Source organism: Callorhinus ursinus, unplaced genomic scaffold, assembly GCF_003265705.2.
Source record: "Callorhinus ursinus isolate GAN/ISIS: 27379988/994484 unplaced genomic scaffold, GSC_fseal_2.0 scaffold1, whole genome shotgun sequence".
Classification (NCBI taxonomy): Eukaryota; Metazoa; Chordata; class Mammalia; order Carnivora; family Otariidae; genus Callorhinus; species Callorhinus ursinus.
Window position 1 is genome coordinate 73,514,047 of NW_027397063.1, and position 26,517 is coordinate 73,540,563.

General features: G+C 35.6%; 1 protein-coding gene across 11 annotated transcripts in view; it reads right to left on the minus strand.

Annotated features, from left to right (window-relative positions):
- Window positions 1-683: 683 nt before the first annotated feature.
- Window positions 684-26,517, minus strand: part of KLHL24 (kelch like family member 24) — a 42,106-nt gene continuing 16,272 nt past the window's right edge. For all 11 annotated transcript variants that reach the window (XM_025877883.2, XM_073896571.1, XM_025877833.2 and 8 more), the window contains 5 exons: window positions 17,117-17,301; window positions 16,037-16,155; window positions 12,488-12,676; window positions 10,773-10,961; window positions 684-5,707 (listed from right to left, as the gene is read on the minus strand). In XM_025877883.2, the coding sequence (XP_025733668.1) occupies window positions 5,507-5,707; window positions 10,773-10,961; window positions 12,488-12,676; window positions 16,037-16,155; window positions 17,117-17,301 (883 nt within the window). In that variant the 3' untranslated portion in view covers window positions 684-5,506. The remainder of the gene's footprint in view (window positions 5,708-10,772; window positions 10,962-12,487; window positions 12,677-16,036; window positions 16,156-17,116; window positions 17,302-26,517) is intronic.

Genomic DNA, 26,517 nt, shown 5'->3' on the forward strand with positions numbered 1-26,517 from the left:
TAAAATCAGACATTGCCCCTCCTGTAAATAATATACCCTCTCTTTGACATCTGAAAGAAAATTTCTTAAGTCCTTTACTCTTAATATCACTACAGGGGTACTTTTGAGAGTCAAATCAAAGAACACTAGAGTACACGTTATGGGTAACTTTCTGGTAATTAAAATTTTTTTTTGTGGATAGGTAACACTTCCATGTGGTTCAGACTAAAACATTGATTATATGCATATTTATAATTACATACAATTATATGAGTATGCAGTGGTGTTTCCTTTTTACTTGCTCCTCAGCCACCGTATTTCTTGATATACACCAATGTTTTAGTTTATTTATTCTTCTAGTTACTTTATGGACATATCAGTAAATATGCACATATATTAATATGAATTTTCCTCCATCCCTTTTTTTTGCACAACCATTTGGACGTATTTATGTTATGTATTTATTTGACAGAGAGAGAGAGACAGAGGGGGGACACAAGCAGGGGGAGTAGGAGAGGGAGAAGCAGGCTTCCCCCTGAGCAGGGAGCCCGATGTGGGGCTCCATCCCAAGATCATGACCCGAGCCAAAGGCAGACACCCAACGACTGAGCCACCCAGGCACCCCTCATTTGGATGTATTTAAAATAAAACAAAGCAACAAGTTTTTGGTAAACAAAATTTAATACAACTGTATAGTCAAATAATAATGGTTAAAGGACATTTTATTAGATACAACTTTAAAAAAATTAAACTATGCACAAAGTATATCTAAACAAGACATATAAGTATTACTGTGCTACAACCAAATTGAGAACAAATGACAAAGCATTTTTTTTCACTGTGAAGATTCTTGGAGCCTCTCACGGAAAGCAAGTGACATTTGGCTGCCATAGGTCTATACAAGTTGTAAAGCATATTATGCTCTTTTTCAACTCTATAATTGTTGTCCTACCTCCAGAAATTCTCAATAATTTAAATAAAGAAACTGGGGGTGGGGAGGGATGATGGGGAAAGCAAGAGTAAGAACTTTTTCAGGAAATATAAAAGACTATAGAAGGAAAAAAATAATACATAAGGATGGAACAAAAATAAGTACATTTACTTTTCTGACATTAGATGTAGATATTGCAAATGATGTTTTCAAACGTTTAATCAATGTTAGATGTTTGTCTGAATATCTTAAAAAGCACCTTGGTAACAAAAACAAACAAAACCCTCAAATATAATAAAACTCCAAACACTCAACAACATTTCTTAATATTCTCATTCTGCCAAGCAACCACATGGTGCTTATTAAAAAATTTAAGAAGGGGAGTTTACTTACTCGGTAGGAAACAAATATGAAACTCATCTAAGGTAAGCGTCACTTAGTATGAAAAAAAGTTGAAATAGCACTACAGAACTTAAGGCACATAAATTCAGATGCAGTTATTTTGAAAACATTAAATTCTTTTTCTTTGGAACAATATATAAAATAAGTTATGACTACTGCTGTTTTAAAAAAATTATGATCATCTTTAGCACTAAGTAAATTTAATATCTAAGGCAATCACACAAATGTAACACATTCATAAAAAACATTAAAAAATGTCTGAAGTAAGTTGAAAATGTCTCTGGAATTATCAGTTCACACTCTGGCTCAAGTGGTTTCTGATGTCTAGCATTAGATGTGACAGTAAGTAGAGCTACCTAGTCAAACCTACTTAAAGGCCAACCAAATTGCCCCCATTCTGGTTACCTGATATGGCGAATTTGTTTATTTAACTAAAAAGAATAATGGGGTGAGGTGATGTAAACCTGGCTTTCAATATAATGCACAAGAAATTCTAATAAGGCCAAAATTATGTTGAGGTTCACTGGTGTCTTGAGTTTAGTAAAATAAAGGCTTCCATAGGAAACCTTTAAGAGACATTATCTTATCACTTGGCACCATATAAATAGCTATCTCTTCTCTTTGAAAATACACTCTGGAGATGTCTTTTCCACATATAAATCTCAAGACACGAAAGGCACACACAACAATTCAAACCCTCTCTTTTCATGTTTGGGTTCTCACAGCAATTCTTTTTTTAAAAAAATCTATTGCCATATCCAGACAACAGGAAAAAAAAAAAAACAATACACACCTGGTTTGCGTATTGACAAAAGTAGTATAACTGAACCTTTGTCTTTCCTGAGTTTCAAAAGGGTATATGACAGTAGAGAGACATAAACAATTCGTATTCACTAAGAGAAAATGTATCAGTCCACAAAACATTTTCATCTTTCTAAATATAAAAGAATGAATGTTCAACCACTGCCTGTGTGAAGCCCATTTACCAAATTAAATTTACTCTAGGATCATGAACTGAAGTTTATAGAGTTATGGCACTTTAAACACCCCAAATAGGCAAAAATGACAAGTGAATACCCTCCCTGAGTATTTACACCATTTTTTTCTTACCACCTGGTTTAAATGGAGTAAATATATTTCAGTCATCTAGGGAAACAAAAGGTTACTGAAGATTCAATAAGCTACTATTTCATACCTGTGCAGTAGTCAGTGGGAAGATTAAATTTGAAAACGAAGGTCTACTGTTGTAAAAATCAGACCACTTTATAACTCATTCATCAATAGGAAAATACACGTTCATGAACAAAAAACAACTATACTTTCCTGTTAATCCACAAAACATACACTTGAATTCCTTTTCCCACCGAGGTATCACAGATGGGTTTAGCAAACTTGTCTCTACCTCCAATTTGTTTTCTGATCTCGTGAAAATTTATGTATTACATAGATTCTGACTGTATACAACTCATTATACTAATACTCATGTACTTTCAAACTTTTTTTAAGAAATCACTATACCCAATGTGGGGCTCAAACTCATGACCCCAAGATCAAGAGTCGCATGCTCTACTGGCTGAGCCAGCCAGGTGCCCCCCATCATGTACTTTCAAATGTAAAAGAGTATTATAGAAATGTCCAAATAAAAAAAAATTTTCCGGAAATGAATTTAATTAAGTCAACCAATTCTTACTTTATGTGTTTTCCGATCATCACAAACTGATCAAATTCTTGGTGTTTGTATATATGTGTGTACATGACCATACTATCTATCTATACATGTATATACATACATACTAACCCAAAGGCTTATATGAGCATCTCCTATCAAAAGGAAATCTGTCAACTATGTGATGACAGTATGAATATAATCTGACACAATTTGGTTGATGAATCCCTTTTGGTATACTAATTATACCCTAAAATTCTTTTATCAACGCTAACACCATTACTTATCAACAATCAGTAAAGGAAGATAAATAGTTAAGGGGTATTAAAATATCAGTTGAGTAATTTCAAAAATTGTTAATTTCATAGGATTCAAGCTAAGTTTTTGGTGGCTTACTTAATTTATGTAGTTTTAAATTATGTAGAAAAAAATTAAACAATATTGGCATGAGGTCTATGTTTAAACAAATTGTTTTATAGGATTTCATTTCAAATTTAGTACAATAAACACATGGATATTAAAAATAAATGTATAAAGAAATACAAGTAAATACTTAATACTTTTACAATAGACAAAAGTACTACAATACAAGTGATCTTGAGAAGGTTTGTGTGTGAAGTGTCTGTATTTATGGATGGGCATGATCTTACAAATACACATAAAAATAACAAGTGTCATTTGTATAATCCTCAGCATTTACAAAACACTTTTCTCATACATTATCTCATCTACCGCAAAGAATCTCTGAACTAAACAGGTTCCATTATCTACAAAAGGTATATTGCAGATGTTTACTTTAGAATTAAAACAAGTATCCCAATTGTATTTACAATGGTCTTTCAACTAAAATGATAGAAAATTATTTCCTGAATTGCTCTGACAATTATCAGAAAAAGGTACATATCATTTCCAAATTATGATTTGAAAAATTTAATTCCCTAAACATTTATAAGATCTTTAGAGTTTTCCTCAGAATTCAGATTCCAGCTAAGTTGGCACTGATGCCACATAGTTTTTAGGAATCTCTGTATCCTTCTAAGATGAGAAAACAAAATGGTTTATCTATGTTAGGTTTTTTTATTACTAACTTGGTTTTAATAGAAATCTGGTGGCACTATAATCACACATTTGCATCATCTCTCCTGTGACAAGGAGTATATAATTACGTGAGACAACAGTAGTGCCTGGGCAGTTGAAACCCAGCAGGCTACCTGGTACATCCCTGGAATATCCCTAAAATGTTGTAAATTATATCTTTCACCCAAGAATAACAGTAATCACTTATACTACAGTTCCTGCCATTCCATTTGCCTTAGAAAAAATTTTACATTCCTCTTTGAAAACTAGTAAGCTTATAAACTGGAGTTGAAAAATCTAGACAAAGGCAATTTGTTGTAGAGAAGCTTGAGAATGTTGACCAGATTTTCCGCAATTGGTACCAACTGAAAGATTTATCTTAAAAGACTGCAAATACCACTGTTAGTTTTTTTGGATAGCTAATTTTAAAAGAAAAACGGACCCACTGATAGGTGATCCCTGCTTTATCCTTTAAAGGCAACTCAAGAGTGGAGACTCCAGGATTTTTACCTGTTCACAGGAAAGGAGGATAGCCAGGAAAGAGGTCCTCACCCAAAGCACCATACTAATGAAGTCAAACCCTGCTGGGCTAGGGAGGAGACCTGTCCTTGTCTTACACAAAATAGTATCACAAAATGGATTTCAACTCTCTTGCCAGGTTCAAGAAAAGGTGCTTCCTTAGAGGATTTAGAGATGATACATAAGTACTTTGAGAGCCACAGTGGGTCGTTTTTCCCTTCAACAGTCTTACATAATTTTTTCTTAGGAATTAACCTATAATTTTAATCTGCATTTTAGGGGCACTTGCTTTTCTATCTCCTACCCAATGTTCTTCCAAAAATATGTTTAATATAAGCAATTCTAAGAAGTCATGATAATTCAGTATTTTATGATACTCAAATTGTTGTCATTACATTTTTATCAATTACTGAAAAAAACCTTCAATAAAATTAATCAGTTTGGATATATTTTTAGTGAAAAAGATTTTTTAAACTGACTTCCTCCCTTTGTAAGCATTCTAAGCATTATGTGAGTCAACCTAAATGAAGCCTAAGTCATGCAATTTTCTATACATGTATGACAAAATAAGGAATATACAGGCTTACAGATAAGCATATATAAATGGAGAAACCATTCACAAATTCCTGAAAGTTACACAGGCAGACATTATTTCCTACTCCACATGAGTTTCTTACAAGTACTTACAAAGGTACACTCTCAAAACCCAAGCAATAACCACTATTACTTTCAACAACAAATTTTTTTTTCCAATTACAGGAAAGGCTTTATTACAGTTTGAAAGATTGATATTTCGGGGAAAAGGCACCACAATTATTATTTTTACTTTTTTGTGTACATGGCACAAAGGAGATATGCCAAGTTCCCACTCTGGAGTTCTTAGAACCTCTCATCTTGGATCAGTGTGGCTTCTTGGGTGAGGTATCCTGGCTTTAGAGCTTAAAGCATTTTTCATTGTATCTATGTATGGTCACACAGCCGTGATAGGACACTGGCCTGGGCATTGCAGCCACCCCTGTGATGATACTTGTTGCAGGATCATAACAGAGAATAGTGTCTGTGGCTTCTCCATTTTCCCGTCTTCCACCCAGGATATATATTTTACCATTACACACAGACATACCGCAGTTTTCCTGTTGAACCAAATACATTAAAAAAAAAAAAAAATTAACTCTTAAAGGTAAGGGATTTGGTAGCAAACTGAAAAGTAAAATAAGACATGCTTTAACAAACAAAGAAGTCATGAAATAAGCTCCCTTTTGCCTAACTCCTGCTCTATGTGTGAGTTCTAGATAATTTTGCATGAATGAAATGTTAAAATAAAATATATGTTATGATTGGGGCCAAGATGTGGGAGGTGAAGTGGGGATAGTGGACTGAGAGAAGGGTTTTAACTTAACAGTAGTTGAACAAAAATATTTTCAGAGAGTGTGGCTTGCTTCTCCTATTACAGGGAGGTCCTTTATTACAGCAAGTGGCTATTACATGAGCAAGGAGTAGGAATATTAATCATTATGTGAGATTATCCACAAGTTGAATGAATGAATGAGAGAAAGACTTATAAACAAATTAACAAAGCACTGTTATAGGGGCTTGGCTGGGATACAGAAACTCCCCAAATAATATTTTAACTTTGTACATAATGGGATTCATAGCTGAATTTTACTCTTTTCTCTCAATAACATAATTACTATAAAAAACAAATATTCTTGCAAGGATGAGAGTGATTCTTCCAAGAAAGAAATTACACTAAAATTGTCTCCCTATTTCATAGATCTGGTTATGCTGTAGGTCAAATATTCTATTTACATTACTTTAATTTTTCAATTACTTTAATTCAGAAAGTTATTACATATTACTATCATCCTATTTGTATATAACTAACAAGATAGGTTCTACCAATCAGTACAATAAACATTTTTACTTGACAAGATTTGCTGTGTATGTAAGTTTTGCTTTTTTTTAAGATTTTATTTATTTATTTGAAAGAGAGAAAGCATGAGCAGGTGGAGGGGAGCAGAGGCAGAGGGAGAAGCAGACTCCTGGCTGAGCAGGGAACCTGAAGTGGGGCTTGATTCCAGGACCCTGAGATCAGGACCTGAGCTGAAGGCAGAGGCTTAACGGACTGAGCCATCTAGGCGCCCCTAAGTTTTGCTCTTATAGAAGAAATTAAATCTTGGTAGACTTATATAATAGAAGATAATATCTTCCGGTCTAAAAGAATTCGTGAGTACTTAAAAATACCTATATTAGAGTTTACACATACCCAGAATAACCTGGTCCATTATCATTAATGAACGACAAACTTTTATCTAGAATGTCACCCATGAATTGTACCAATTATGTGCCAAACTACAACATTTTTCATCTAAAACACAGTGAGCTCTTTCTATAAATTCTAAAAGTTCTGAATACAATAAAAAACAATATCATCCTCAGTTTTCAGATAGAACCTAGCCTATAGTATTGAACCTTACAGTCACTTTAATGGTGATTCTTAAACTATGTAATTACAGGATCTTATTACAAGTCATTTCAGGTAGGGGCGCCTGGGTGGCTCAGTAGTTAAGCATCTGCCTTCGGCTCAGGTCATGATCCCAGGGTCCTGGGATCGAGTCCTGCATCGGGCTCCCTGCTCCGCAGGAAGGCTGCTTCTCCCTTTCCCACTCCCCCTGCTTGTGTTCCCTCTCTAGCTGTGTCTCTCTCTGTCAAATAAATAAATAAAATCTTAAAAAACAAAAACAAAAAACAATGTCATTTCAGGTAATAATGCTCAGAAATAAATGAAGCAAGCAATCTTGAAATCAGTTATTCCTTCAGATCAGGAAATTACTTGTATCAGATATAGTAACTTATTTCACTCTATTAGAATCTCAAGAGTAATGACAGCTCTTAAGAAAAATAATTTATTGGGGCACCTCAGTGGCTCAGTCGGTAAGCATCTGCCTTCAGCTCAGGTCATGATCCCAGGGTTCTGGGATCAAGCCCCATGTCTGGCTCCCTGCTCAGCAGAGAGCCTGCTTCTCCCTCTCCCTCTGCTGTTCCCTCTGCTTGTATGCTCTCTCTCTCTGTGTCAAATAAAGTCTTAAAAAGAGAGAAAAATATTTTAATTCATGAAGTTTTATTTATTTATTTTTAAGATTTTATTTAAGTAATCTCTACACCCAACCTGAGGCTTGAATTCACAACCCGGAGATCAAGAGTTGCTTCCTCTCCTGACTGAGCCAGGCAGGTGCCTCAGTACATGAAGTTTTAATGTTATTTTTCAAGACTGGAGTGAAACATGATCCTAATATTAAAAAAAAAAACCCTCCCCTTATTATTTTTTACAATGCTTAATGCTTAAATGTTAAAATTCCAACTTAGAGTCAGATTTTTTCATTTATTATTCTAAACTTTAATGATATTTTAAATACCTGGGCTAATGAAGAGGGACTGAAAAAACTTCATCATGGACCTAAAAAAAAATTCCACAATTTTTCAAAGGATGTTCCTGACAAGAGTTAAAAAGCAAAATATGTTTAAAATAGCAAGTTGTGGCTTTTAGGAATTATGCAGAGTCAAGAGGCGTGGAAATGGTAAGGGACAGAAAGAGAAAAAGGCTGCATTAGGTCCATTAGATCTGCAAAACAAAGAGCTCATTTTTTCAGCGTTTTTGCCACTTAATATTCTAAACATTTAAAAAAAGTTTGACTCAGGGGTGCCTGGGTGGCTCAGTCGTTAAACATCTGCCTTCAGCTCAGGTCATGATCCCAGGATCCTGGGATCGAGTCCCACATCGGGCTCCCTGCTCGGTGGGAAGCCTGCTTCTCCCTCTCCCACTCCCCCTGCTTGTGTTCCCTCTCTCGCTGTATCTCTGTCAAATAAATAAAATCTTTAAAAAAAATAAAAATAAAAAAAGTTTGACTCAACTGTCTAATATGAAATTACAGTTGATTTTTCCTTTTTCACTGATTAGCATTAAATGGTAGGCAAACACAGTTCAAAAATTACCAATCAATAACATTTACAAAGATATAAAGATTTTTAAAAAGAATTTATTTATTTATTTGACAGAGAGAGAGAGGGACAGTACAAGCAGCGGGAGCAACAGAGGGAGAGGGAGAAGCAGGCTCTCTGCTGAGCAGGAAGCCCCACACAGGGCTTGATCCCAGAACCCTGGGATTATGACCTGAGCTGAAGGCAGACGCTTAACCGACTGAGCCTCCCAGGCACCCCTACAAAGATATACTTAGAGGTACTGGTAGTAAGAATGAACTGAGGAGAAAAGATAATCCCAGAAATCTCAGTGTTTTTTGTTTCAAGAGATTTGACGTAGAATATTTGATTTGGACTTCAATGATTTCTCTTTGTCATAACAGACTTAATATAGTTTTTTAAAAAAAAGATTTTTTTATTTATTCGACAGAGAGAAAGACAGCAAGAGAGGGAACATAAGCAGGGTGAGTGAGAGAGGGAGAAGCAGGCTTCCTGCTGAGCAGGGAGACCAATGCAGGGCTCGATCCCAGGTTCATGACCCTGGGATCATGACCTGAGCTGAAGGGAGATGCTTAAAGACAGCCACCCAGGCACCCCGTGATTTAATATACTTCTGAGCTAAATGTTTTTTCTTTGAAATTTTCAAAGTCGTGTTATTCATTAATTAGAAAAAATGTGCCATGTTTGTCCTGTTGTTTATTCTTAGTTTTATCTCAATCATGTAGTTAGAAACATATTCACTGTATGCCCTGCATTATGATAGATGCTGAAAATTATCTTCCTAAATTTTTATCATTTTCTATAGTATAGCCAAGTTCTGAATGAACAGTACTTCTTGGCAAAAATGCATTACACTTTATTTATTTTATTTTTTTTTTATTTTTTATTTTTTTTTAAAGATTTTATTTATTTATTTATTTGAGAGAGAGAGAATGAGAGACAGAGAGCACGAGAGGGAAGAGGGTCAGAGGGAGAAGCAGACTCTCTGCTGAGCAGGAAGCCCGATGTGGGACTCGATCCCGGGACTCCAGGATCATGACCTGAGCCGAAGGCAGTCGCTTAACCAACTGAGCCACCCAGGCGCCCCAAGGGAATGTTAATTTATAGCCAGTCAAAAGTACTGGCGACAAGCTGGAACTAGCGTTTGGCATCTAGAGCAGTGGCAGTCTTGAACTGAGCCCTCAACTTGTGGAATCTGATGCTAACTCCAGGTAGATAGTGTCAGAACTGAATTGAACTGTAAGACATTCAGCTAGAGATGGAGAATTGGTTGGAATAAATCTAGTATCTGGTGCCAGAAGTGTTGTGAGTGTTAGTAAGGAAGAAACAGTTTTTCCATTCACTAGGGTTGTTTGGAAACACAAAAAGTAGGCTTGGGGAAGAAGGTGAATTCTGTTTTAAGTTTGAACTCTTAGGACATCATAAAAAATACCAAATAGGCAGTTGGAAATTTGAGTCTGGGGCACAAGAGAGAGGCTTTAATGAAGATAAAGATTTGAAGTCATCAGTACTGGGCAATAAATGTGACCACTCAGGAACAGAGAATAAACTAGGAAGCGGGTAGGGGAAAGAGACTCAAGGAATGCTCATATTTAAGGGTTGGATAGAAAAAATAAGAGAATATGGGTGAGACTGAGGAGATTACTTGTAATGACCTCTGAGTATTACTCTAGAGTAGTATATAGGTAGATCCAGATTTCCAGCATTAGAACCGTCAAGCATTTTGGTGGTTGGAGGGAGGGCAGAGTCATGAATCAAAGGCTGAGAGAAGGCTTTTTGGGAGGCAGGGGGTGGAGGTGGAGTAGGGGTATAGGTAGTGTACATGGATGAGGGAAACCTGAGCCCAGCCATTTCTTTTATAATTAAAACCACAGAAGGAAAGAAAACCAGTTTGGGAGCATTTCTTCTCTTTCAAAATATGTAAGAGATAGGGATAAGGACAGGAGTAGATTCTAAGTGGTCAAGGGAAAAAAAACTACCAGCCCAAGTGCAACGGCTGCTTCACCATGGGATGGTACAAAATAAGTTATTTCAATAAAACAATTCCCTGAAATGAGTTCAAAACAGGCATACTACATGCTTTATGTGGTTTTAAAAATTATGAAATAATTCAAGCATACATGAAATATATTAACAGTGAAATTACAGTACATTTATAATGGCCACGTATTTGGACCCTCCTAGATTGATTTTTCTTTTGGACCTGTTTTATGTCATTACCTGTCGGCTGAATGTATTCTGTACATGCATCCAGTAATCTTCAACTGGATCATAACAATATATTGCCTTGGTCAGTCCACCAGCAACATATATCAAGTTGTTTAAGGATACGGCTGTTATACACCTCTTGGCAATTGGGATAGCTGCACGAAGTAGCCAAGAATTGGTTTCTGGATCATAAGATTGAACCTAGTAATACACAGAAATATTTTATTGAAATTTATAAACAAAAATGCAAATTTACTTAATAAAAAAGTCTACTAATACATAGAAACATGATTAAAAATTAAATCCCATTAACTACATTAATTAATTCACATTAATTCACAGAATTAAGAAAGGTTAGCTTGACAGGGAAATGTCTGATTTATAAAATTCTCAAAAGAAATGCAAATTTATTACTATCAAACAGAATAGAGTAACAAACACAGGTTGTTTCCAGGATGAATGGATACTACACTACCATGATAAGTTTTCTTTACTTACTTTCATTAAACTAACAGTCTAGATTTTTTTTTTTAAGATTTGTTTATTTTAGAGAGAGAGAGGAGAGAATGCACATTAGTGGGGGGAGAGGCAGAAACAGAGGGAGAGGGAGAGAGAGAGAATCTCAAGCAGACTCCCTGCTGAGCATGGAGCCCAATGTGCAGCTTGATTTCAAGACCCTGAGATCATGACCTGAGCTGAAATCAAGAGTCGGACACTCAACCGACTGAACCACCCAGATGCCCCAACAGTCTAGATTTTTAAAAAATTGTGTCAAATAGGATAACAATACCTCAATCTGAATACAATTTCTCTATGCTTTTAGGAAGTCCTTTCTTCAAAAGAACACAAGTAAACTTCAATTTAGTATACTTTGAATTATCACAAATTCTGAATTCTAAAAATGTAACATTTGACCACATTAAAGTTTAATTAAATAATTGATTGGGCACCTGGGTGGCTCATTCGGTTAGGTGTCTAACTCTTGGTTTCAGCTCAGGTCATGATCTCAGGGTTGTAAGATGGAGCCCCACATCAGGCTCTGTGCTCAGCGCAGAATCTGCTTATACCTCTCCCTATGCTCCTCCCTATGTTCTCTCTCTCTCTCTCTCTCTCAAATAAATAAAATCTTTAAAAAAATAATTGATTGACAAAATTCAGTTAACAATTGCTAAACAGGTTAGGCATCAGACAATTCCAGCATAACAGTATTTTCTGCGATGTCAGGAAGGAAATGTTTTGCCCCAGGAATTCGATGAACTGTAGCAACTTTGAGCTGCCCTCTATTGACATTACAGAGGTTTCCTTTCCTCTTTTTTGTTCTAAAAAATACTTTTAAAGTATGCAGAAGATGACCCACTTGGAAGCAGTGTAGTTACTGTATCTTACCCTCTGCTAATTCACTTCCCAACTGTGTTGTCAGTAATTTTTTGATTCTATAGACTATAGCAGTAAAAGGTTTAAAACAATTTATTTAGTATAATATTCCAATGCTGAGATTAGTTTCATTTAAAAAAGATTAGATAACGCTTTTTACAGAAATTGTTAGATATATTAGGAGTTCACTTCAGTAACTTGAAACTCAGTGTTTTCCCCCCAAAGTATTAAGTACTAGACAATTTTTAAAAGGTTCCCTCACACTAAGGGACCTTGCTATCTATTTGATAAGCTTTGTGTATTCTTCTTCCCATATACATCATTGGTAATTTTTATAAGAGAACATGGCTTACCTTATCAGAACAAGTATTATCATCAGGTCCTCCACCAATCACAAACAATTTGCCTACACAGCTAGTCACGGCAGGAGAACTCACTGCTTCCTTAAGGGGAGCAACTTCAGTCCATCGATTTGAAAAGGAATCATAACATTCTACGCTGCTAAGTCTGTTTTGTCCATCATAGCCTCCAACAACATATACCTATATGCAAAATACATGGAAAAATCCTAATTGTCAAAAGTCTGAATTTTTAACTAGTTGGCTAAGGAGTTAAGGGATCTGTCCTCTTTAAAAAGCCCTTGATAACTATAATTGCAATAAATTTAGCTTAGTTTTAGAGACTTTTATTAGCACCCTCTCACCACCAAGGAGACTTTTTAGACATTTTTTTTCATAATAGCACCCTCCAATGAAGTTTTAATACCACAGATATACTGTGTATCTGTTTATGTACTGTATGTATATCTGTGTGTTTTATATATGAAAGAGTACAATTTTTTCACCCCCAAGAACGAATCTTCACACCTTTAAGAATGATACTGCTTACACTGAGAATTACATGATTCTTTAATGCTCACACTCATGGATGATGAAAATGTTTGACTATTATGAAGTAATAAAGCTATAAAACTAAAATATTAGATAAGGAATACTAGACTGTAAGATCACTGAGGGCAGTGCCTATTTTGTTGTTCCTTTTAGTATCTACTGTGCTTATTAGCAAAGTACCTGACACATAATGAACTCTATACTGTATATTTCAAAGGGCTTCCACAAATATGAGGAAGGCAAATTAGTATCTTTATGTGACAGCTGAACTAATCAACAAGCCATTTATTAAATGACCTATATGCCGATAACCCGTTAAGAATCATGAGACACACAAGAAACTTTTAACTTAAAAGACGTTTTTCAGTTTAACATCCACAATTCCTTTAATCGACAGTCATTATCAATTCTTCCCTCCATATCTAAGTAACCATTAAGTCCCACTGAGTCTTCTTTCATGGCATCTCACATCTGTCCCTTCCTTTTGTTTCCCATTGCCACTATCCTACTTCAGGATCCATACCATTTTAGACTTCTCAATTAATCTCCTGGTCTCCACTCTTGTGCTCCCTCAACCACAGATTCATCTTCCTAAAATACTTCATCAACTCTTCTTAATAGTTCAACGACAGATGCCTAAGTGGTCAAGGCCAAACTTCATATTCAAGTCTGTCCACAATTTATCTTTCTGTACTCCTCCAAATTTCTAGAGCAGCCAATGCTATTTTGTATTTCAATGTTGCACTTCTCATATTATGTTAAAATGATCTCTTGGTGGGTTTGTTCTCCCAACACTATGAAGTTCAGAGCGGTTAAGTAACTTACTCAAGGTCACCCAGCTGGAAGAGTGTATGGAAACTGTGACACAATGTAGCAATTAAGGGCATGGCTTCGAAGTCAGGAGAGGCAGGGTTCAATATTTAGCATTGCTATGAAATGTAAACCTCGGGCAGTTTACTTACCCTCTGAGAGTCAGTCTTTGTTTCCTCAATAAAAATGTACACAGTAATAGTACCTATCACATAATTTTGAGGATTAAACTTTTTACCATTCTCCTGCATGCATAAATTAAAAATATATGTTGCCGGCACCAAGATGAAAGGACTCTAGATTAAGAAAATCCTGAACTTTGCTTTGCCCCAGCTTTATCACTTTCTGTGTAACCTTGGGCAAGTGACTGATCTCTTTGAATTAGGTTTCTTTATAAATTGAAAAAGTTACACGAAATTTTCTCTACGATTCCTTCCTACTCTCAGATTCTCTATTCCAAATCATCTTACCCAGGTTTTTTAAATAGAGACCATTTATAAATTTAAATACTTTTATAGGTTTGAATTCAGTTTATATTGTAATTTTTTTAGGGTAACAGTTTCCATGATGTGAGTACTTGCTATGTAAGGTAGGAAAGATTCCTTTCATGTCTTGATTTACTGCTTCTAAGTTTTAAGTAACTTCAAGCCAAGTATACTAACATTTGTCAAATAAATTTGTGTTCACCAATCCATACATGATATTTGAGACATAAGTCATATGCATTTGCCTTTGTACTTCCAGGCTAAATAATTACAATTTTTTTAAGTCAGCTCTCTTCTCTTTCCAACCCCTTGAATATTTTAGCTGTCCCTTTCAGTAATATTTTATCATTCTTGAAGCATGGCTACCAAAACTATATATAACATAGTAATTACTGACAAACTAGTGATTTTGGAAAATATCGAAATAGAATTAGTATTTTATTTTAATTTTTTTTTTAGAATTAGTATTTTATTTCCATTACATCTATCCCAAGGTCCTCATTATTTCATTGACCTTGTCGACAGCAGCAGCACAATAGATCAATATCCTTAGGAATTAACAGTAGCTTTCAAAACTGTGCTTTGAGAAACTCTAATATTCTGTGGTATAGAAATTTCAAGAAGCCTCTATGGGGAAACAGACAAGGGCTGATGAGAGGCTGATTGGGAAGGGTTCCTGCACCATCTCTGTTTCTATTAGAGCAGTTCTGTTTTCTCATTGGTTGCTCTAAAATGTCTCCGCGAGGGCCCAAGAGGCAACAATCTTTTTAGAAGGGAGTATCAGGGAACCAGTCAGAAATACATGTGCAAGCAAGTATGCTGCTTTTATTCAGACTGCTCATTAATTTATGGTAGCTTTGAAGGAGCTAAGAGAGATGGAGGCAAAGAAAAGCTAAAGAGCCCTTGGCATACTGCTGTATTTTTATCTGTTCTATGTAATGGCTTTTTATATTAGATTTAACTTTTTTAACTTTAAAAAAGAAGGTGTGGCTGCTTTTAAAAAGTTTGAAAACCACTAGTCCACAAGTGTTTCTCAGGTTCCCAAGGACAGAGAATGGTTCAGAACCAACATACATTTATTTACTTATTTTTTTAAAGTAGGCTCCACAACCAGCATGGAGCCCAACACGGGGCTTGAACCCTGAGGATGAAGACTTGAGCTGAGATGAAGAGTCGGATGCTTAACCAACTGAGCCACTCAGGCGCCCCCCAAATTATATATTTTTAAATATTTATTAGCTGCAGTCAATAATCAATATTCTTTAAAATACATTGGTGAATTTATTTTAACACTATTTTAAATTTGTTTTGTCCCTAACTTGCATAAAGAAAAAAAATAACATCAGTCTAGATAAATATATCTCTGCCTGATTGCCAAAGTCAATAAAGGGAAAACGATTGCTTGGATTAGACATTGGCCTGTTTTTGTACTTGATGTAACTCCTTTATTTTCCAATGCTTCTTAGGCATTCAGACTCCAATGGAGCATGAAAAGAGAAATGTGCTGCACTGCCACAAATTCCAAATTGGGAGAACAAAGTATCCATTCAAAAGTACAGTGTCAAATTGTTTATACCTTCAGTTTATCTATTGAGGTTAGAAATAGAAGGAAATACAATTTGAATCCAAAATACCCAGAGAGTGAGGTGAAGGATTCAACTGTGGTATTTATTTTGGAAATGTGCCAGCAATAGTAATAAAAAGTGGTTTCTCTTACTTTACCAAGGAGGACAGCCATTTTGTGACGCCATCTGCCTTTATTTAGAGAAGCAACTCTGATCCAAATATTTAGCTGTGAGTTATAAATCCACACATCACGGCCATTGATTCTTCCACCTTTAAATGCAAAACAATGTACACACAATAATATGTGTATCACCAAGGGATTTATGCTTAAGGCATAGATATAACATGGGAATTATTCACCCCAAGAATTTGTGAATTCAGTTCAATAAATGAAACAAGGACCCTCTTAAAGCTTAATGGAAACAGTTCTACAGAGCAGATTTAAACTTTGCCAACTGTGATCTTGAGAATTATAGGCCCCAAATAATAAAATGCAGAATATGAATTTTACAAATGTATAAGACTATTGATTTGAATGAGACATCAGAAGCACCCAAACAACAGAATTATTTTAAAAAGATTTTTAAAAATCACCCATTTTTTCAAAAAGCATACCATTGTACAAAATAAAGTATGTGTTGTTATATTGTTCAACATGTAGTAATAGCGTAACTCCAAAGCTGGTAAAATTATTAACCAAATAACAGACTCAAAACCATTGATAATGTAGTTATACTTTGTATAAGTCTGTCATTTTATTGTCTCAGATTTTAGATGTAACATCACATAAAAGAAGTTCAAATTAAGAATTTTAAGGAAAATCCTATTTTATAAACTTTGGGGAGAATTTCAGAAAACCTGGGTGGATCAGAGATGCTTAATTAATTCTATGAGTAATTTGCACTTTGCATACTTCACTGTGTTCCTTAAAACAAAGCTAACAGGTAAAAGTTTTAAAAATTATACCATATCCTATATGCACTTGAGAGCATTTAAAATTTGACAATTAAAGGCATTTTTCTGGTGGATCTTTTATAAATCATTCTGGATCATCTTGAGCCTGCTTTTAAGAGCAAAAAGTCATTCTCAGTTTTATTTGTTGTATAACAAATACTTTCTGCTGAAAGTGGGTATATTCACTTTCATATTTTCTTCTGAGACACTACTATTGTTTAAAACAGCCAAGCTGTGTTCAAATTAAAAGTAGCTACTGTAATAATTCTCTAATTACCTGAAACAAGAATGTCATTCCTTAGAGCACAGACTGCATACTCTGATTTGGTAAATTCTGGAAGCTTAGCCAAAGACTTCCATTCTCCTGTCACAGGATCATAGCACTCAGTGTATGGAAGATTAAATCCTCCAACCCGTTCACAGCCTCCAACGACAACTATCACCTCAGAATAGCCAGTTGACCTAAAACAATTATTATAAGAATGTATAAATGATAAAATACTCAAGATTGTTGAAAACTCTAAAAACATACCATTAACATAAAGAAAGTAGAACATTATTATAAAGTAAACAGTTAAGTTTATTCTCTGAGCATGTGCCAAATAGTACAGGCTGCCAATGACTTTGAGAGCATTTGCAAGGGATTTAGTGACATCATTTTCCACAGAAAATTTCTATGGGTATTTTTTTTCTTTGAGTTTTGCCCTAAAAATTGTAAAGCAGTCCAAAGATCCTACCTAACTCAACTGGAATCCTGGGAATAGTAAGGATGACTTAAATGCAGTTTTGCAGTAATTCAGATATGTATAGCCATACTAAGGTAAGATAATGTAGGAATATAGTGATTTTTCATCAGATTGCTAGTTTTTTTTTTTTTTAACATTTTATTTATTTATTTAAGAGAAAGAGAGCAAGAGCAGGAGGACGGGCAGAGGGGGAGGGACAAGCAGACTCCTGCTGAGCGGGGAGCCCAATGCAGGGGCTTGACCCCAAGACCCCGGGATCATGATCTGAACTGAAGTCAGACACTTACCGACTGAGCCACCCAAGCACCCCATATTGCTAGTTCTAAAAAAACTAATTCATAGTATAATCTAAGTACCCTTTTTTTTTTTTTTTTTTAAAGATTTTTTATTTATTTATTTGAGAGAGAGAGAATGAGAGCCAGAGAGCACGAGAGGGAAGAGGGTCAGAAGGAGAAGCAGACTCCCTGCTGAGCAGGAAGCCCGATGTGGGACTCGATCCCGGGACTCCAGGATCATGACCTGAGCCGAAGGCAGTCGCTTAACCAACTGAGCCACCCAGGCGCCCTAATCTAAGTACCCTTTAAAGGAGTGTATGTATTTGTTCGGAATATACTTTTTAAAATAATTTTTTAAAGTTAAGTACATTAAAGTAACCCAAATCAAAGCACCAAGCAGTCCTTAAAGTGTTAACAGAGTTTATAACACAGAATGTTAAAGGAAAAAAAGCAAGACAAAAAATTGTACAGAAGGTCTGATCAATACTATGTAAAAAATGTGTCTGGAAAGAATATACCAAGTGCTAATGATGGTTATCTCTGGATACTGTGGCTTCCTTCTTTCTATCAACACAAATTTTCAAAATGATAATGAACATGGACTATTTTTAGAGTGGAAAAAAACAACATTTAGAGCACTAAGAGAATCCTAAGGTTTATTAATCATGGACTTCTTTTATTTTATAGTTTAAATTTAAGATAGACACAGGAAAAACTAAAAGCTTATTCAAGTTCTTTGTTGTTACTCATAAGGCTCAGTAGAAAGTTTGGAATTTTAAAATTATTTGGCTTTTATATTTTTTCACAAATATAACTGAAATGAAAAAGGTCCTGTAACTACATTTTATGGTTGTTACAATTCTGATCTCATGAAGCAAAATGCTAACAATCCCTCTTAACTTAAATGTGGAAGGAAAAAAGACCACATCAGAACACTGATTTGTAGTTTTAGTCAGTATGAGTTTCACAATTACACTAGAAAAAAAAACAAAATTAAGCAATACTGGTATGTCACTTTAACAGAGATACTGTTTTTAGCTACATTTACTCATAGCTTTTTCAACTAATAATCATTCACCTGTTCCATGCCAGGTATATTTTTCCATTATAAAATCAGAAAAATATATTGTAGAAAAGAATCCTGTTCATAGATGTAATAAAAATTACTTTTAGGAACCCAGCAAATCATATAACCCTAATCTAGTATATAGTAAGACATTACCAGAAGGACTGAAATATTATCAACACTATTTTCCAAATAATTCTAAAATGAAACTATTAAAATAAATAGAGAATAACACCAGACACTTGGTATAACTATTAACTTATCCTTCTTTCCATAAAAGTATCATTTCCTAAAATTACACTTAAAATACCTCTAAAACAAATCCATGTGATTTTCCTTACTTATTGATTGATCAAAACAAAAGTTGCTAAATACTGTCACTGGGGTTCAATGACCCCCAATTATTTTAATATAAAATCAAGGTAACTACTATATATTATAGAATTGTCTTTTATACACTTTCCTTATAACATTTTATTTATTTATTTAAAGATTTTATTTATTTATTTGACAGAGAGACACACAGTGAGAGAGGAAACACAAGCAGGGGGAATGGGAGAGGGAGAAACAGGCTTCCCGCAGAGCAGGGAGCCTGATGTGGGGCTCGAACCCAAGACGCTGGGATCATGACCTGAGCTGAAGGCAGACGCTTATCGACTGAGCCACCCAGACTCCCCTATTTTTTATTTTTTTTTAAGAGACAGAGAGAGAGCAGAAGTGGCATCACGGTGGGGGGGTCAGAGGGAGAGAGAGAATCTTAAGCAGGATCCACACCCTGCATGGGGCTCAACGTGGGGTTCAGTCTCAAAACCCTGAGATCATGACCTAAGCCAAAATCAAGAGTCAGACACTTAACCAACTAAGCCACTCAGGTGTCCCCAAATATGATTTATTTTACAGTTTCTCTTTGCTTAAATTTGCTTGCTTTTTTCAAGACTTCTTAGCCTAATAAACATATATTGTCTCTTTTTGTACCTTGTAGTAAGAAGAGAAAATAGCACCAAAAACTAATGGCTAAAACAATTAGTCCCACTAAATAAAGGATCATTTCAGTGTCTATGGAAATGTGTTTTTATCTGAAAGGATCAACAAACTAGTAGTTTTACCTGTACTGAAGGTCTTATTTACAACCAAATGGCTCTTAACTTAATTAGAGACAAGTCTGGTGTTCTCATTAGAGACTGTTAATCCAGGAGAAGTTATTTTTAGGGACGCCTGGGTGGTTCAGGCAGTTAAATGGCTGGACTCCTGGTCTTGGCTCAGGTCATGATCTCAGGGTTGTGGGATCAAGCCTGGCATCGTGCTCCCAGCTCAGTGGGGAGTCTGCTTGAGTTTCTCTCCCTCTCCCCCTCTTCCTGCTTGTGTGAGGGCTCTCTCTCTAAAATAAATCTTTTTTAAAAAAGTTATTTTTTATTTCTTGAGCTTGGAAAAATTTTTATCTAAGGCAGGGAGATGACTGCCTTAACGGAAGTAAGTTACTACAGCTGATAATGGTAACTGGAACAAAAAGGCAGTCAAGATGATAGCACAGGATGAATAAAAGTCTGGATACCCCATTCAACCTATTTTTTAGAGTGAACATTATTTTATTAATGCTTTAAAGTGAAAATCCTGATTCTGCTGTGATTAAATAACAAATATTTGCTGTTTTAGTATTAAATCTTACCATTTGTTCCTGGGAAAGTATGACAACTAAATTATCCTTTTTTTTACTATGGCAAATATTGTTTTTTTTTAAAAATCATCACCCTCTTTTATCATGAATTTAAGAAAAGATCAAATTAAAAGATTACATTCTTTGATTTATGTGAAAGATAAAATAATTCTCTCCTCTGCCCCTCCCCCTGCTCGTGCTCCCTCTCTCAAATAAATAAATTAAAAAAAATTTTTTAACAGATTTTATTTATTTATTTGACACAGAGACAGAGTGGGAGAGGGAACACAAGCAGGGGGAGTGGGAGAAGGAGAAGCAGGCTTCCTGCTGAGCAGGGAGCACGATGAGGCACTTGATCCCAGGACCCTGTGATCACGACCTGAGCTGAAGGCAGACACATAACGACTGAGCCACCCAGGCTCCCCAAATTTAAAAAAAATCTTAAAAAAAAAAAAAAGAATCTCAAAACGCAAAATACAGAACTTGTTGGCTGAAATAACAGACCTACTTATTATTAATGCCAAATATGCCAGAGATAGGTCAAACTAATTCTCACCAATAAAAGGAGTCACTGGGAATGGTTAATGGCTACTGGGAAGAATAACTGAATGTATTTAAAAAGCACAATAGGAAAGGCAATGTTTACATATAGTAGGGAATTGGAAGAAAGAAGGGAATGATGTTAGTAATATAATCTATTCACCATTCCAAGACTCAAAAATACCTGAAAACTGAGCTATCAAACAAAATAATTAACTAAAATAGAGATATGAGACTTGAAGCCCTGAAGAGACCACCTGGCTCTCTAGTCTGTAAGGTATGATAGTTACTAAACTCAGTGTATTAATATATCTAAAGAAAGAACTATGTATCAAAAGAGGGACTGGTTTATCATAGAAGCAAAAAGTAAATGAATGAAAAAGTAAATAATCACAGAGGCAAACATCTCCTGTGTCCACTCAAATTCTTGTCCAAGGGAAAGAGAATCTTAGCTTAGCTAACTTGAACATTACTGGTTCTTTGGTAAGAATATTTTTATGGTGGGTGAGATTTCCTCAAGCTATACTAGCTGATAGGACTCCTGTTCTAAAGATCTACTAACTCCCTTTGTTTGGATCCCATGCTTGCCAAACAACCTTTGAAAACGTTGGCTTCCCGCTTAGTGATTTGTTCATAGTAAAAGAATATGCTGAACAGACTGGCTTAAAGATCTATATGTGCCGATGTGGAATAACCTCCAAGATACTTATAAATGATAAAAACAAGGCACAGAACTGAGTGTATAAAAAAAAGCAGGGAAGTATGTGTGCATATATACATATACCTAGAATATATACATACACAAAGAATATTTTTAAAGAGTTCAAAAAACTGGTTAACAGTAGTATCCTTTGGGGAGAACTGATCTATAAAGGATCAGGTGGAGGGAGACTTACATGTATACTTTCATGAAAAATGTTTGAGTTAAAAATAAAAATGAGGGGCACCTGGGTGGCTCAGTCGGTTAAGCGTCTGCCTTCGGCTCAGGTCATGATCCCAGGGTCCTGGGATGGAGCCCCACATTGGGCTCTCTGTTCAGTGGGGGCCTGCTTCTCCCTCACCCTGCTGCTCCCCTGCTTGTGCTCTCTCTTTCTCTCTCTGACAAATAAATAAAATCTTAAAAAAAGAAACCATTTAAAAAAATTAAAAATGAACTAATGCGGAAAAGAGGTAAACTATGCATCTAATATAGTAGACTATCATTCTTAAGAGGAACTGGAAGAAAAATTCAGAACACTGAATTTTAAAATACTATTTCTTAAAAAGAAAAATCTTAATCAGGGGCGCCTGGGTGGCTCAGTCGGTTAAACGTTGCCTTTGGCTCAGGTCATGATCCCAGGGTCCTAGGATCGAGCCCCACCTCAGGCTCCCTGCTTGGCGGGGAGCCTGCTTCTCCCTCTACCTGCTGCTCCCCCTGCTTGTGCTCTCTCTCTCTGTCAAATAAATAAATAAAATCTTTTAAAAAAATCTTAATCATAATCTTCATGTTTTCATTGGTTTCCATTAGGAATTTGAACTTTGTCTTCATTATGGACATAATTTTCATTATATAATAACTGATTGTTAGACAAGAGGTAGTAGAAAGTTTTTAGAAAAGTACTTAATTAACTAATTCAAACCTCAAAATGACAAGCTTATTAAATCTTAGCTATCTCTATTGCTCAATGGAATGTGGCAAAGAGCATCAATTTTTTCCATAGACATGAACAAACTATTCTTAAACTATTTGATATCAAGCATATCTGTCTTTCAAAGCACATTTCCTATTCTGTAAAAGCAGAGCGCAAATTTACAATGTATTTTGATTATTTTCTTCATGAAACCAGCAAAAATCTTTACTGTGCATTTTTGTGTATAATACTAGGTTATGTACTTTTCGTATCTATTTCCAATCCTCACAATCTTACGAGGTGGTATTATGCTTATTTTACAGATGAGAAAATTGATAGAAAAGTTAAAATGTTTTGCCTAAGGTCATGGTATTAACTATTTGTATAGAGCCAAATCCCAGTCCAGACCTGATTCTGAAGCCAGTACTCTGAAGACATCATGATACTTGCACTTGTCATTTATTAAAAAGTAGTCATTATGTAGTAGTACAGAGACTTCAGGTTGCATCATATATGTTAATAAAAAGACAACTATTCCTAAGCTTTACTCCCATGATTGGTCTCTACTGTTTTTTCTCCTGAGGGTTTACAACTGGTAGTGCAGATTACCAAAGCTTCTGTGCTCTTAGATTGGTCCTTATCCTCTTTTTAGGTAACCGTTATCATCCTTTGTTTTTAATACAATGTACGTTGGAGTTTTCTTTCTTATTTAAGAGACATGTGGGTATATATAGGTAGAATATTCAGTATGGACTGAACTCTGGAGAACACTCGCCACAGGATAAACCATGAAGAAATCCTGGCTGATGTGAGGACTATAACCTAACTGAACAGTGGTGGAAACAGACTGTTATCACCTTAATCCGAGTTAATCTTTGCATCACTAATGGTGGGACCACCAGATATGCTGTGTCTCCTAAAGTAATGCAATACAATATACACATTACCTAGGATGAACTCTAGCCAAAAATATTTAACTTGTCTCCATCAAGCGGAAGCTTGTTGAACTAACTTCCAGTTTCCAGAAAACATAGCTAAATTCAGCTAAGTGACAGCATAAGGAAGCAACCTAATACAGAAGGTGGAATATTTTCTGGACAACTTGCCCATCAACAAAATCATGAAAAAGAAACTGTTCTGGAATAAGAGACTTCATGGGAATAACCAGATGCAATGAGCGGTACTGGATTGGATCAAGGTCCATTAAAGAACAGTTTGGAAAAGATTGGGGAAATATGAATACGGACTGGGTATTAGTTAATATGAAAAAAATATTAACTTCAAGTGGGGTGTTATTTAGCCTATGTTATTGTTTTAAAGATGCATCCTGAGGTAAAAATAAGCAAACAAATAAATAATTTTTTTTAAAAATTGGCTGAATGAATGGGTGAATAAATGAAAGAGAAAAGTCTGGGCTGGAGTTATAGGTTTGCTAGTCAATAGCATGTATGGTAATTAAAATCAAGAGGGTAGATGAGATCATCTAGGAAGATGTGATGTAAGGCAAGACAGAGAGCTGTGAACCCAGGGGATTATCAATATTTCAAAGGCCAGATATAGAACCATCAAAGGGAAAAAGAGCAGCTGGAGAAGAGGACTGTGAGGAAAAAGGTGTTCCAGAAGCTAATGGAGGAATTTCAAGAAAAAGTAAAGCAACTGGATAAAGTCAAATCCTAAAGAGAAATCAAGGTGAATAAAGACTGAAAAGAGGCTAACAAATAACAAATAGAAGGTCAGTGATGACCTGACTGAGAGGAGTTTTAGTCTAGTGACTGGAGGGGAAGTCAGAGGAGTGAACTGTAGTTGAAGTGGAGACATCACTCCTCTTTCAAAGAAGTTTGGAGTTCCTCAGAAAGATGAGAACCTGACAGACGATACACATTGTTCAGAGAATGAAATTCCTAGTGATTTGTATTAATATGCAGTAACAGGTAAGTGAAGGAACAGAAGGAGCGGGAGGTGGTGGCAGAGTTATAAAATAAGGAATTCTCTTTATGCTCCTTAGACAATGGCTACATAAAATAAGTATCTTCTATCATATTTACAATAGTCCATAAACTCGATATAACTATAGTTCGTTTTTTTCCTACTTGCCTCCTAAAGAAAGATGACATTGAAATCTTATATATAGATGTGTTTCACTGTATGAAATGGATTGATTCCCTTAAAAACTGGATGTAAAATACATTTTTACAAATTAAATAATTAAGTGAATTGGAAAATTATCTATGCCTAATTACCTTTAGACTGCAATCTGATTTCATTTAGGTCATATTTTTATAATGTTAATAACAAATAACTTATTTGATTTTACAACATACATCCCCTGGTCCCTAATTCTAATCCTATGCGTATATAGGAGATATATGCTGGAAAGTTATTATTAGCCCTATTTGACCCAAAGCCATTCTGTCTGCTGTAAGGGGAGTCTGTTTGAAAAAATACACAATTTTCCCCTTAGAGGGATACTATGTATCCAGAAAAGTTCTGAACAGTCCCAAAGCTGTTCAACATTCTTTTTAAGATTTTATTTACTTATTTGAGAGAGTGCAAGAGAGAGCAAGCAAGCAGGGGTAAGGGGCAGAGGGAGAAGCAGACTCCCCCCGCTGAGCAGGGAGCCTGATGCGGGGCTCAATCCCAGGACCCTGAGATCATGACCTGAGCTGAAGGCAGAGCTTAACTGACTGAGCCACTCAAGCACCTGCTGTTCAGCATTCTTAATCAATACATTTAAGAACCTTGGTCTTTCACATTTTTAAGCTCAGCCCCTGTTTCTTAGTAGTCCTTAAAAAAAATAACAACTTAAAAAATTAGTATATTTATATAACAAAATTCTATGTTTTTTGTCCCTTGTTAAAAAACTGAGAGTCAAATATACTTCTTTCTTACAAAGCAATTATTACTTTTCACTAAATTCAGTTGACTTTGAAGAAAAAAATGTACTCTAACCCTAAATACAAAGAAGTATTAATTTTTTATAATAATAATTACCCAATATTGTATCCAATTTATAAAAAGTTCAGACTGTCAAGTACTGGGAGTTTTCTTTAAAGATTTATTTATTTGAGAGTGCACACGTGTGTGCACATGTGAGTGCACAAGTGGGGGGGCAGAGGGAGAGGGAGAGAGAGTCTTTTTTTTTTATAGATTTTATTTATTTGAGAAAGAGAGAATGAGAGACAGAGAGCACAAGAGGGAAGAGGGTCAGAGGGAGAAGCAGACTCCCCGCTGAGCAGGGAGCCCAACATGGGGCTCGATCCCGGGACTCCAGGATCATGACCTGAGCCGAAGGCAGTCGCTTAACCAACTGAGCCACCCAGGAGCCGGAGGGAAAGAGAGTCTTAAGCAAACTCTGAGCTAAGAGAGGAGCCCCATTCGGGGCTTGATCTCAAGACCCTGAGATAGGACCTGAGCCGAAACCAAGGACTGAACTCTTAACCAACCACGCCAACCAGGCACTCCTGGGAGTTCTCTTAAGTGGGTCAAACCTACACTACACTCTATAAATAATAGCTAATAATTTTTAAGTACTTCTCTGCACCACTTTCAATGATGAGTACCTTAAGGATTATTGCATTTAATAGTTTCAATGGCAGAACCTGTGAGATAGGTACTATTTATCATCATTCTTTACATATGAGGAAACAGATTAAATCTTGTGATGTTCAAACTAGTGTGGATTTTAAAGACATGCTATCTCATCATATGCTGAATTTTAATCATATCCCAAAACAATAATAATCAAAATGAAAGCTAAAATTTTGGTTTGAGAGCTACGCTCTAGTAA